The sequence below is a fragment of the Boleophthalmus pectinirostris genome, unplaced genomic scaffold (genome assembly GCF_026225935.1).
Source record: "Boleophthalmus pectinirostris isolate CB_2022bp ecotype Guang Dong unplaced genomic scaffold, ASM2622593v1 HiC_scaffold_12, whole genome shotgun sequence".
In the NCBI taxonomy this organism is placed as follows: Eukaryota; Metazoa; Chordata; class Actinopteri; order Gobiiformes; family Gobiidae; genus Boleophthalmus; species Boleophthalmus pectinirostris.
Window position 1 is genome coordinate 16,562,226 of NW_026571018.1, and position 14,061 is coordinate 16,576,286.

The 14,061-nt window shown below is 38.3% G+C and overlaps 1 protein-coding gene across 1 annotated transcript in view; it reads left to right on the forward strand.

Annotated features, from left to right (window-relative positions):
• Positions 1 to 506: 506 nt before the first annotated feature.
• Positions 507 to 14,061, forward strand: part of arhgap32b (Rho GTPase activating protein 32b) — a 79,395-nt gene continuing 65,840 nt past the window's right edge. The window contains exons 1-2 of the mRNA XM_055148583.1: positions 507 to 644; positions 13,071 to 13,176. Of these exons, the coding sequence (XP_055004558.1) occupies positions 550 to 644; positions 13,071 to 13,176 (201 nt within the window). The 5' untranslated portion in view covers positions 507 to 549. The remainder of the gene's footprint in view (positions 645 to 13,070; positions 13,177 to 14,061) is intronic.

Sequence of the window (14,061 nt, forward strand, 5' to 3'; positions counted from 1 at the left end):
ATTTTAAGCTTTTGTCCTTTCTTTTAATTAATTTTTGTTGTGAAAACTGTGACAGTGTGTGCTGACTTTGCATTAATTTGAATTTCTATTATATTGACGGGTTTCACTGTTTGACCACAACACTGCTGTAAAAGTGTGAGAACAGCCCATTTAAACCAGTGTTAAGTAATGAATGAGCCTGTGGAGGGATAGAGCCGCCGCTGCTGCTGTTTGAGCCAACAGCTCCAACACTGAAGTGAAACGCTGCTTTGCAAAGCTCCATCACCATGACTTATTTGATCTACACACTAAACACACAATTAACAGTTTTCCTCTCTCCCTCTCTCCCCCTCCTCCTGCCTCTATGCCCATCTTCTGTTTTCTCTGAACACACACTTTTGTGTCTTCAGCCCTCACTCTTTCTCCTCATCATTCTCCCACTCGACTCTACATGTGATTTCTTTCATCTCATTTGTCTCGCTCCCTCCTGATCTACCTCTTCACATCCTCCCCTCCTCCCCCTCCCTCTCAGCTCCTCTGGCAGGCTGCACATTGCAGTGAGTCAGTATCATGGAGGCAGGCAGCGGGGCTGCCGCAGCGGTGGGGAGTGCAGCACTAGGACTGCTGGGAGCCACAGCCACGTCCAGTCATGACATTTTGGACAGGTAAGAGCCCACACACACACGCACCTCTGTTCTGATACGACTTAAGCAGGAGCACTTGGAGAGTGTAGGAGGAGAACATGATGGACCACACCTAAACTGCTGTTAGTATGCTGCTAGTTTGTTTATAGTCAGAGTAGAGCTGTGGAGTGTGTGAGACTGTGGCAGTGTGCGGACATGCCCACGTACAGGAGAGCGCTGGGCTTGTGTTCCTCCATCATTACTCTGAGTGTTAGTGCATCAAACCGTCACGTTTGACAGCGGTGAGTGTGTCTGCCATACCTTTGTGTGCATGTGAGCGCATGCATGTGCTGATGATGCTGGGGGTGTTACTTGGCTTCCTCCATGCCTCAAGGAGAAATGACAGCGGGGTTTGCGCATGTAGGGGAGGGGGCACCCTTGCTAAACGTGCCTGAGTGCTAGAGCTGTGCCGATAGGACCGGTTTGCATAGTCACCACCCCACCCCCTTCAAACCCCCACCCACCCCCCGACCACCATAGCAACCAGTTACTAGCCATGAGGGCTGTCGCTGCCGGAAACCCTCATTCACATTTCTGCCTGAAGCTACGCGACCACTGCCTCCTGTACAGGCTGAATGAATGTGCTCTGGGCCAGTGACGTCAGTGCTACAGCTGTGCCCCTGTCCAAATGTTCACACACCATCCAGATTCTCACTGTGATACTGCACATCCTCCATAGCACTCTCATGAGATATTTGAGGAGAACTGTCACATGTGCAGGTGACAAACGCCCACAGAATGCACATTGCCCTCTGCTGGTGGGGTTTTCTCTGCATGCTTCTTCTGGCATAGCATGAGCTCCTCCATATTACACCCATGAGCTTTCACTAATCTCCACACCATATCCAGGGGATCTCCTCTGACACATTGTACAATCAGAAATGGAAATGAAGGCTGGCACTGTGACTCATTGAGCTGTGATTGCCTTACTATTTCTGTTAGTCACCACTCGTTTGCACTGTGGAGGAGAGGTCTTTTTCCTTCTCGGCCGATTCCACTCAATTACCAGGAAATGCAGCCAATTATCAATTGGCATCGCCTGTTGTTAAATTGCCACGTAAAAGGTTTTGTAATTTATATGTTTGTCTTTTTGTTAAAATGCATCGTACTCCCTTTGCCCATCACTCTAGTTGTAAACTGGGTCTAAATCCTGCACCAGGTTACCATGGCAGCGGCAGCTTAGCATACATTAGACAGCGGTCCAACATCACAACTGAACAAGAAGTGGAAAATAAAATAATGCAGTGAGAAGAGTCTAAATTATAAAGTGAATATATGCGTGTGTAAGTTGTATAGTTTTTAAATATACTTTTAATACTACTTGTTTACTTGTATTACTTTTTTATTTCAGTAGCAGATAGAGTTGTCAAAAACTCCAGATACTAGGAATGTAATGATATTCAAATCTCTCAGTACGATATTATCACAATATGCATTTCATGGTACGATATTTATTGTAATATTTTGGAGAGGCTGATATAATTACCTCCGCCAAGGAAGTTATGTTTTTGCCGGCGTTTGTCTGTTTGTTTGTTTGTTTGTTTGTCTGACTGTTAGCAACATAACTCAAAAAGTTATGGACCAATTTTGATGAAATTTTCAGAATTTGTTGGAAATGTGAAAAGGAAGAACTTATTTCATTTTGGGGGTGATCTGGAAGAAATCCTGGATTCTGGATCACTTTGAAATTTTAGTTAACATTGTGGTAAATGGGGCCAAAAATTTTGTTTCTCAATATCTCGGTTAATTATTGACCAAACCCCATGAAATTTGACTCAGGGATGGACAATGGGATCCTCTTTCATATTCCAAAGGCTGATCCGGATCTGATCCACAAGACTGATTTTATCGCAATTTATATAAAAAATGGGGGCAGTCCTTGGTGGAGGTCTGCGCTCTCTGAGTGCTTTTCTAGTTGTAGATAGGACACTTTTTTGATTTTAAAATACCTTGACAAGATTTTGGTGTGAATTATTTTTGTCATAATTCCAAGAATTCAAGTAAAAACATATTTCTTCTGAAATGAATTATGGGATGTATAGTTCCCGATGTCTATTAGCTGTTCCTACTATTAAAAAAATGCATTTAAGCAAAGGAACTTGTAATTCGATATATATTATGACACCCCACGGTATTATTGTGAGACTTTTGACAATACAATATCACAATATTTTGGTTATTATTGCATCCCTACCAGATACTAATTGTTAGTACTTAAACTGCTATCAAACTAGATTAATTTGAGCCAGCATATCATTAGAGAAATCAAATGGCATTAATTGTTCAAAGCTGGTCCTTTCCTGTATAGACCCACTATTATTATCTATGTATAAGGGCTGAGCAATATGGTGATTTCATTCCTGTGACGATCTGCTATTTTGGTCATATCGTCATTTAATGCAGCTGTCTGCTTAAACACAGTCAGAGTTCTTTTCCTGGTCAGCTTCTCTAAGGCTCCAAGTGAGTCACAATGCTGACATGCACGGTAGGGAAACTGGATGACTGGCCGCGTCCAGCTGAAACCGATTTTTCAAAATGTATGTAAACTCTTGAACTACAATTTGAGATGTCGTAAATTGAATCTGAAATACTCCAATTCCAGTAACACATCTGAAGAAGCCGATAGATACTGCTGAGTATAAAAGCTGAAGCGTTCAAATGCACAGTGTAAAAAACAGCCAGGAAAATAATGGTGTGTTTGGACATTTACTCACTTATTTAAATAGGCCTCTCCACCGAGCACATTTTGTTTTTGTCCGCTGTGTTAAAGCGAAAACTGTCAAGCTTCAATCTAGCGTGTGTGCTGTGGAGCGCAAATTACTGAGTAACATACTTGGTTGCATATTTGAAAAACAAATTATCAACGTAAATGAAAGGCTGCTTATCTGTTTCTACCAAGTTGTTTTTTATTAGTAATTATAGCTGTAAAGTTTTTGTGCAAATACTAGAATTATTAGAAGCACCTGAGCGCCTCATAGCCCCCTGTTTGCACTTAGTTTTTTTTTTAACCTGTATGTAGACTGGGTCAAGAGGCCTGACAGCGTGAGAAGGAGTAGGAGAAGGAGAGAGTGAGAGTTAGCTGAAGATTATTGTTTGTTTTTTTTGTATTTATTTGTAAAAGTAGATTAAATTCATGATTCACAAATGTACTGTCTTTTTTTTAAATGCTCCGTTTTCCAGTACATTTCCGTTTAAATAGTTGTTTTTGTGTGAAATCCTTGTGAGAGCAGTTTGGGTCAGATCTGTTTTGAGCTTTTGCCACACCCCCTTTTCAGTCAACTAATTGATCAGCAGGACATGTCTTTAGTTAAACAAGAATTTCTTTAGCTGACTGTAGCCCTAGAACCCTGGAGCTCGGTGGATAATGGGCCCATCCACTATACTGCTGTAAGTGAGGGCGGATTGTAGACAAAAAGAGACCCAGAGGTGACACAGCTGCCGGACACCACAGAGCTTGAGAAACCTTAATCCAGTCCAGAAATGATGGGCAGCACAAATATGTCCTCCAATTCCGTAACTGAGCAGATCAAGTAGCCACTAATGTATAGCACACACAGACTGGTAAGAGCAGCTTTCCATTTGCAGCTACACAGGCACTTAATGTGAGCGTAGTCAGCCATTGTTTTCATTATAAACTAATTGAGGTTTCACTTGAGGCTAGGCTCTTGGGAATAGAGTAAGGCTGTAAAATTAATCTCAATCAAATCAAAATCACAGTTTGAGAGGAGGAAATTAGCAAATTGCGATGGCTGTTTTTTTTAAGTACCATGATTTCCTCCACAAACAACAAAATATCCTGCTTTATTCTGATAAAACAGTGAACCCTGTAGATTAGAACTGCACAGATATGTTCTGAAATGGCCTTCTTGTGTTAGCTTGTCTGTTCATAGTTTTTTAATTCTTCTGTATGCCTTGAAACTTTGAACTGAATCGTTTTTATTTAAAAAAAAAAAAAACTTTTACAAAATGAAAACAAAAAACAAAACCCTCCCACGACACACCCCTCTGTCCATACTCGTCACACACACAAAACTGCACAAAAACATTGAGCAAATAAACATTAATTGTCAGTCAAATCAAGTCCAGTCTAGTCCTGTCAACCCCAATGTTCGAAAACAGTGTCCATGTCTCTTCGAAGTCCAGTTGTTTTCCCCTTAGAGTGGACAGAATAATTTTATTAAAACATAAATTTCAAATCTAACAATTGGAAAGCTTGTCAAAAGATAACAGTTCAACTGGAATATAGGTGAAGTGACACAAATGGGTCACAAATGTGTATTAAGCCAAATCTCCCACAGACATAATAGTGACTCTAATGTCCATGATGGCATTTGTTGGTGTCTCATCTGATGCTTTAGGTGTTAATCCTCTTTGTAGGGCTCTCAGAATATTATTTTTCATGACCATTGCTAAGCTGCTTTTGCCAGTACAGTAGTCTGAAAAAGGATAGAAAGTCCACTGTATGTTGAATTTTTTATTGAGTTAAATATAGCTGTAACTTCTTTGGAAGTAGGAAGTATTTCATTGGTACATACATTATAATTTAACACCTTGTTATATTGTTTAACTGAGTATATTTCTGTGTAGTTGTAAGCCCACAGAATTCACACAATGTTAATCAGAGGTGAGAGAAGTTTGATTTTGTTTCTAAATGAGTTTCAGTATTGTTGTTTATTGTCTATTTTCTTCAGCAATTTTGATACTGCTGATGTTATCAACATTCCCTGGAGGTGTAATGCTAACAGTAAACACTTCTCTGTCTGATGCCTCTCAGATTTTAATCAGAGCTTTATTTGAACACATTCTGACCTAGGGCTGCTCGATTATGGAAAAAATCATTATCATGATTATTTTGATCAATACTGAAAATAAATATAGGCTACAAATATGTACCTTACAGCAGTTTTGCAATGAAATGTTTTTACTTTAATTTTTTGAATTATGACCGTAATAATTCACACCAAAATCTTGTCAGGGTATTTTAAAAGCAAAAAAGCTTCCTATCTACAATTATATCAGCCTCTTCAAAATATCGCATTCAATATCACACCGTGAGATGCATATCATGATAATAACGTACCAAGAGATTTGGAAATCGTTATATCCCTAGTATCTGGACGTTTTGACAACTCTAGCTGCCACTGCAATGGGCAGAAATAAAAAAGTAATAAAAGTAAACAAGTAGTAATAGAAGTATATTTAAAAATTATACAATGCACACATCAGCAAACACTGCCAAATAATAACTGGTGAACATTCTACCGATAGACATACATGTACAGCCCCCAATACACCTCCACTGACCACTGAAGACCACTGAACACCAGGAACTTAAATTGATGGACAGTAATTGATTGACTGTACCATGTGTGTTTTTAGATTCTTATTTTTCCATAGAGTGCATCTGTTGCCTCTGAAGTGTAGACAGCATGTGTGTGTGTGTGTGTTTTAATGAATGGGCCTCGAATAACCCTTTATCATTATTTCCCTCATTAGTCATAAACAGTGAGAAGATGCTAGACGATACTAACCCTGAGTCAACTGTTCCCCTCATGACCTCTTTCTGCTGCTTGGTTTCTGCAGTGTGAAACCAGCTCTAGTCTCCTGTGGACCTGAAACCAGTTTTAAATTACACACTCAAAAATGCTGCTGTCATGGCTTCACTCAGGACAAACCCACTTCTATGACAATCGCTTGCCTAATGAGTTTTAGTGGTAATTCAAGTGATATTGGATAGCTTGGCCTAGTTTCACTTTAAGGCTACGCAGTATGACATAATGAATTACAGTCTTTTTCTTCATGCTGATCGGTCCTGATATTTAATTAGATTCCATACTGTCTTATTAAAAAGAAACAAACTGTCTTACTTCTTAAGGCTGCACTATGTAACTTTTTGGTTGAGGGTCTTGTCTTTAATATGCTTCTTTCTATGGATATGTCATTGCTTTGCCCGGGATGTTCCACAGTATGACATTAAACACCTTACATTTATTCAATTACAGGTAGTTTTACTGCTCACACAAACCTAGAAAAACAGGCATTCTGACTGTGAGCGGGGTTGACTCTTCACTGATCTGACCTGTAATTTGGTCTGGTTTGGTCTCCATGAAGACAGAAAGGTTTAATACCGTTCTGTGAAACATTCCAGTCAAAGCAATAACATCTCCACTGAGATAAGCTTTTGATGAAGACTTCACTGGAAAAGTTACACAGTGAACACACTATAACCTACTTCCATAAAACAATATTGTATTCTATATTTTCTATAAGGCTTAGGCTGCTGTATCCAGACTTCAAGACACATGTTATTCACAATCATAGATGGGAGATTGCTTTCCCATCTGGGATTGGGACAAAATAGTGGCTTCCCTTCCAACCAGATTGATTTGAGATCCCTTTTATCACAGTGTATTTCAAAGCAGCAGACTGCTCACAGTCCATGTGGGAATAAATGATTCACGGCCTAATACTTTCTAAACCCAAACACAGGAACAGCCTTGTTGAGCAGGAGCCTGGGGCCACCACTCATTCAAGCGACCAGAGCCATAATATTCTCCAGAGAGTATCATTGGCAGGTCTAAAAGTGGCATGTGTCCATGTGTGTGTCCAGGACGGGAACCACGCGACACACTTAAGAGTTGCTCTTATACAAACTCTTCACTGCCGTCCAAACTCGAAGACCCAGTTAAAATTCACCCAAATAATTACGCTATGATAGTAATCAGGCTTAAGAACATAAAATATTTATTTTTCGATGGCCAGACAGTTTGTCAGAGTGCAAAATGTTTATAAAAAGACAAAAAAAAACCTGCATCCTACTGTGAGTGGGCTTGCTCCTGGCTTGTATTCAGCCTGGAGGATTTCCCCCTGCTTTTCTCCTATCTCTATGGAAAATCTTTTAACTTTTTATATCTATATAATCATGCAGATGATGTGAGACTTCCAGAAAGTTCCATGGTGTTACCTTAAAAACTGGGAGCAATATTTTTAATATGTTTGTGTTAATCTTGTTTGTAGTGAAGATTTCCTTTTTTAAATCAGCTTTATGAACTTTGTCTATGAAATGCTTAGGTTGGGGTTGTAACCTGTGGTGCTTTTTGACAGTTGAAGTTATTCATACACTATTTTCAGAGACCTTGAATGTGCTTCTTTGTTCATCTTATACCATATTTTGGATATGAAAATAAGATATTTCACTTTTTTCCTTCTATTAGCAACTGGATTAACCTTGTGTTTTTTAACAATTCTATGAACCTTACAAAACCCCATGACTCACCCTGACATAGAAAAACTGTCCTTTTTATTCAGTCTTGTTCTGTCTGGTTTTTAAAAGAGGAGAATAGCAGAGTTTCAAGAAAGTGCTGCTTAACACCATTGTGAAGTTTTCTGGTTTCTGAGTTCATGGTAGAGCAGTAAAAGCAGAAGGAGCTGACCCTTTCTCCTTACGCACATTTTTATGTCGGAATGCTGGGAATGCCGGCAGTGCACTGCTCTTCAAAAATGGGAAGGTGATACTTGGCTTGCTACAGTTTATTACGATATTGATTTATCGTTAAAAAAATTGTAAATGGAAGATTCATTTTTTGGTGGTTAGTATTTATTGTGGGTACTTTCTCTTTGTACCAGTGGGGAGCTTTTTTAGTTATTTTTCTGCGCTACGATAGCATTTGTATAAACGTTTGTATAAATAACTTCCATGACTCATTGTAGATACAAACTAACTACTGAAGTTTCATTCTGCTTTTTATTTACTACAGTTCATGTTTTTTTAAACAACATTGTACATATAGAATAGTTTTGAGAGATAAACCTGCTTTATGGTTATTGTGTCAGTGACATAAAGTAGTTTCAATTTGAACAACTTGAACAGCATATTGCACATCAAATTTTGAAGTGTGATTGCTGATGAAAAATGCTGAAGAAAATATAGACGATAAACAATAATATTAAATGAAATTTTGCCACTGACACAATAACCTTATTTCATGATTATTAAACTATTATATGTACAGTATTGTTAAGGAGCATGAGTTGCAATAAAGAAATAAGCTCTTTATTCATCCTTCTGCAGCTCAAATTTGATCAGTTTACAAAAAATTGCAAAAAGTTCTCCACAAGTACAAAGAAACAGTACCCACAAGAAATATTGACCGTGAAAGTAATTGCCCCATCTATCATGTATTGAATGACAAGTCGATATACAGGGCTAGAGGTGATACGTGCTTGGTGAGTGGAAGTCAGTGGTGTTGTCATGTCTTGAGGCTTCACACTGCGTCATACCGGACTCAGGCTGCAGCGGTGAGTGGTGCTTTAGGCATGAGCATAGTCATTAAGTCACTGTGGGTCAAAGATGTCAGCTCATGACCAGACAGAGAAAAGTCAGCAAGTCCTCGAAGCCTCTCCCTGTCCCTGTCATATGGAAAATGTCCTTTGTATCCTGCTAAAGATGATGGATGTTTTCTGTGAGGAGAGCGGATGGGAACTGAGAAAACTCTTGTATGGACACGCATTCACCATCGGTACAGGCTGTGCCAGTTTTCAGACATTCTATTGAGTTTAAGATCACAGCGTTATTAATCAAATGAATAGCGCGATCATTTGGCTAGATGATGCTACATAGTTATATCAGTTCAAACGCTCCATCAGATACAAATGCATGGTGAAGCCAACCCTCATATATAAGTATAATGACTAACATGTCATTTTTATTTCATGACATTGACATTAATTGTGAGTAACCATTTGACTCCAGAATTAAACAATTTTCCCCAAAACTCTACGGATTATTAGGTAAATTTCTATGTGATCATGCAAGAGTAGTCTATAGTAGTGAGTGACATGAGCATTGAGCATCATCTAGCAGATACGATCAAACCAAAACTATACAAATTGAAAGACATTCTGCATTCACTCAGACACTTAGAAAGTGAGTGAATGTAGCTTGAGTAGTTAATAGGGCTGGATATCATTAAGAAGTTGCCAATACGATACATACCTCGATACATAGGCCATGATACAGTAGACTTTTCGATAAAGTGAGCTTTCGATTCAATACGATACATTTCAAATCTATTCAGTATAGTTCAGTAGCCAGGCTGGTGCCACCTAGTTCCTCCGCTCAATTTCATTTCTCTCCAGCAACTAGGTCAGGAATCAAAATACAATAGACGGTTTGCAAAAACCCTGGAAGTGCAAGTTCGGGCACCAGCCAATCAGCGAAGAGTCATATATTCAGTGTTTTCAACAATTCCCAAGATTGAGGATTTAAAGCCAGAAAAAAGAGAATGATTGGTGAATTTCATCAAGGGGAAAGACGTTATTACCCTTCTTACTACAGGATTTAGGAAAAGCTTAATCTACCAGTTAAGCCTGTTAGCGGTGCATTACATACATTATGACCAAATAGCAGTGATTGGTTAAATGATCAAAAGTACTTGCCTACCGTCGAGCAAACGAATTCTAACACTGCAAGGTCAGACTGTTTCTACGAAGTGAAACAAAGTGAAACCGGCTGATGAATCAGGCTAATCATTCAGTGTAAAAAAAGGCTAAATCATGCCTGTGATACTAAAAGTCCGCTAAGTTTGTGCAAAGTGAATATGAAAAACACCCATTTACTCAAAACTATGAAAATGTCAACACACTTGTAGCTCTTACACAAAATAGTTTAGTAAAATATACCTAAAAATTACTCTTGGCGATATATCAATACAACAGCTCACAATATTAATACTGTATCATCAAATTAAACCATACGATATATTGATATTTCCATATTCTTGCACACCCCTAGTAGTTAACATCTTAAAAATTTATATATATATATGATATATAATATATATATATATATATATATATATATATATATATAATACTTTTTTTTTTTTATTTTATTTTTTTTATAGACTTTGTTGACCTGTGGGTCAACTCAACTCTTGTGAGGTCCATCTTAAAATATAACCACAGAACACTTGTTTTCACCTGGTCTTTTATAAGAATGTCATTTGAACTATTACATATAAACAACCTTAAAAGGTTTTCCATGTATCTATCTTTTTTTTTTTCAACCCAAGCCATTCTAGTTGAGTTGCAGGAGTATTTTTGAATCCAGCGCCGCATGTACGCAGTTGTATTTTCAGTCTGCAGTTCCCAAAAATAGAGCTGCTCTTACTGTTAGGTGTTCCTGTCACGACCCTTGCTTTAAGCATTGATGTCTCTAACCTAGTCTAACCTTATCTATTTTTTGACCACTGGATGACTCTTTTCAGATACAGGTGACATCTTCTGACCTTTTTAGTAACAAAGCTTTGAAGTGGGTTTGGCGAGTACGTACACAATCTTTTTTAGGTCTCCGGCGGATTTAATGAGACCCACTGGGACGCTACATAACTATAAGTTTCGACCCGTAGAGAATCAGGTATTTTGGGTTCGGTGATTTTACATTTTCTTTAATACCATTCTTGGTGTGATTCAGTGTTCGTGTCTGGCTTAATAGGGTGAGCTGAGTTCACCGAGCATCATTTTAAAAGGTTTGAGCTAAAAAACAGCTCTTTCCAAGACCCCAATGACCAATTATTTCAAATCACTGGCATGGTTTGTTTGGAAGATGTTGTAGCTATACTCTTCAACTAAAACGGGTCATTTTTTTCCTGCTATTGTCTTCACATTCTTTTATTTAAGGTCCTATATTGGGGTTGTTCTGTGTTAAACGTGTGTATGAAACAAAACACAAGGCCAGGTACGTTTTTAAGGAGGAAACAACTTTGTAACATAGAGCAGAAAACAGTGTAATATGGTCCCTTTAAGTTTGACTGTAAAACTGTAGCTCTGAAGTCTTGGGCGAGTGCTGTGTTGTCTGGTGCATGTTTTATGAATGCGTATCACTTGTGGCTGCTGAGATGTTTTTGTGCAAAATGTGTGTTTGAGAGCAGCCCCAGTTCACTGCCTCTCTCAGACTGTGAGGAAACAAGGCCAGGACTTTGAAGTACAGAGACTACAGCAGCCTCTCTGCCTTTCACAAAATGTCCTATTTACTTCAGGTTTCATCCACCCCCCATGTGTCTCACTATGGAACTAGTAAAACTTAATTGCACCAAACTCTTTCTGTAGTTATCCTATTTTTTTATTAAACTTCTTATATTAAGCAAAATTTAGTCTTTGATTGAACTTGACTCAGATTTAAGCCATGTTATAATGTTGTTACCTTCTTAAAAACATATCTGGAGTTTTGTTTCATTCACATGTTTAAGTAATGTAAGTAATAAAGAGTAATAAAGTTTTTTATTAATCTGTCCACATCTCCAAAGCTCAAAATGCTCTTTTCCACATTGTGATGTCATGTAGTGGTAGTTTTCAAGTTAATTCCATGGCTGAAATTCTCCATATGATTCTAGAGAAGGTGTGTGGAGTTTAAAAACACAGTGGAGCACTTCCTGTATTATCACATATGTATTATTACTGTATTATGACATCACAAGTTGGAACAGAGTGTTTTCCTTTTGAACAAAGAACTCCAGCGATGTTTTTGATGAGGAAACAGCATCATAACACGGATCAAAAAATAGTCATAAATAATATGGGCCCTTCCTAATTATCAAACAGTAAATAACTTAAATGTAATGTAGTATGATGCCACTAGGCCAAGTTACAGGTCTGATCTGTGGAGAGGCAAGCCCACTCACAGTAAGATTGCATGTTGAGCAGGGTATTTCTTTAGATATAAACAGGCTGTAATTGAATGCAAGAAAGACAAGTTGAATGCTCAAGCAATAATCTTCATGGAGAAGAATAGACAATATGCCTAACCAGAAAAGTTACACAGTGCAGCTTTTGAAAAAAGTCTAGAGTGAGTGTTTTTATGGGTGGACATTGTTCTTTAGCCTGGTTGCTATCTCTAAATTAAGTTTTTGAGTTGGATTTTTTTCTGTGAGACATAGTGTACTTAACTGAACTAATATTGCCACTGTAGAGTTGGTATTCCTCTGTAATTAGGTGAATACATTTCTGTGGTCTTTCTTTTTGTGTGTGTGTCATAGAGATTGACATGTTAGAAATAATTGCCTCACCAAAGCCTAAAATCAATATTGTCAATATTTTAATTATGTGGTGTATGCTGGAACACTGGCTTTGTCCTGGGTTAGTTCTACATTTCCCATTGCTTTGTTCATAGAGTCCCAAATGTAGTTCTAGTTTAAACCTGTCCATTTCTTGTACAGTCTTTGATTCTTTTATTGATTTTAGCCCCAGCTTTTCAACAGTGCAAGTTATTTCCGAGCCCTTGTAAATCAATAGCTTTCTCTCCAACAGCATTCAAATATCACAGGTCAAATCATTATAACACCGTTTAAAAAGTAATTTCTTTGTGTTTCTCTAGTTCAGCTCTGTTTAGCCTTTGTTTTGTGTCTATAGGGGCCTGAGGTCTGGCCGTCACCTGGACGACGAGGATTTTGTGCCGGAGTTGGCTCACATCCATCCCCGAGAACGCCCCGACTGGGAGGAGACCATCAGTGCCATGGTGAGAAGTGCACAGCTCTAAATACACTGTCATGCTGCAGGAATGACTCCATTTTAATTTCAGGCGTACTATTATTATGACTACGCATACTAAGTACGGTTCATGTTAAGTATGTCTTTGTTGCCAGGTTATTAAAGAGGCTGATTTTTGACATCTTAAAACATCAAAAGCTTAACACATTCATATTAAATGTTTTGAAGTGGTCCAAAGTTCTTTCCCAACGCATTAATTCGTAGCATCCTAATTATTCACAACAATGACATGTAAACGCCTTTCGCAACTTTAAGAGACTTTCAGAGTTTTACTTTCAGAATTTTGCTGTCACAGTAAAGCTAACAATAACAACCATGCTAATTACACTTTTGATTCTCAGACAATAAAAACACAACATCACAAGGTGGAACAGAGCATTTTAGCTTTGGAGTCTGTCTACAGACAGACTAGCAGGATTACTGAAACATGTGTGAATGAAACAAAACACAACTCCAGGTATGTTTTTGATGAGGAAAAGGCCATTATATGATATAAGAATATACAAGAATTCATTTTGCATAATATAGTCCCTTTAAGGACAATATGGATTTGTTGGCTCACCTTTAAGGATCTAACTGTGATACTCCTTTTATCACATTTAAGTATAGCAGGTGTGCAGAGATCAGCTGATGTCTCTGTCCTCTCTGTTGATTTGTGTTTTGCTCTACTGAAACTGTGTCTGTCTTTCACTGGAACACAATCACACAGTCATCACTAATGCAGACACTTGCTGTTGCCCTGAGGCTGCCCTATTCCTCACTCACTGCATAGATATCCATCCATCGCCAGCTCCATCTCTACTGTCATCTCAACTCTTTATTGTCCACACCTGTTTCATTCACTACCATATTG